Genomic DNA, 292 nt, shown 5'->3' with positions numbered 1-292 from the left:
AGAAATAATTAAAATATATGAATATTTTAATTCAAATAATTAAAAATTGTGTATTATTAATTACTTATATGGTCCAACAGGTGTTGGACTCAATGAAGATGATATTATTCTTCTTATAACTTTCTGTGAGGCCATGATTATTTTCCTTTAGTTTGCAATGTATCCACTACTTGGTTTCAACTTAACTGTTTCTTCAGCTATACGAATCTTGGTTATGTACAGACATTTTGATTCTGATAAACTATTAACCTTTTATTAGAGTTATATCTTATCTTATGTGGAGTAACATAGT

General features: G+C 26.4%; 1 protein-coding gene across 1 annotated transcript in view; it reads right to left on the bottom strand.

Annotated features, from left to right (window-relative positions):
• LOC108576919 (ribonuclease UK114) overlaps positions 1-286 on the bottom strand; it is a 2550-nt gene extending 2264 nt beyond the window's left edge. Inside the window, exon 1 of the mRNA XM_017939994.1 lies at positions 65-286. Within this exon, the coding sequence (XP_017795483.1) occupies positions 65-135 (71 nt within the window). The 5' untranslated portion in view covers positions 136-286. The remainder of the gene's footprint in view (positions 1-64) is intronic.
• Positions 287-292: the final 6 nt, after the last annotated feature.

The sequence above is a fragment of the Habropoda laboriosa genome, unplaced genomic scaffold (assembly GCF_001263275.1).
Source record: "Habropoda laboriosa isolate 0110345459 unplaced genomic scaffold, ASM126327v1 scaffold561, whole genome shotgun sequence".
NCBI classification, from domain to species: domain Eukaryota; kingdom Metazoa; phylum Arthropoda; class Insecta; order Hymenoptera; family Apidae; genus Habropoda; species Habropoda laboriosa.
This window is presented reverse-complemented; position numbering and strand designations above follow the sequence as displayed.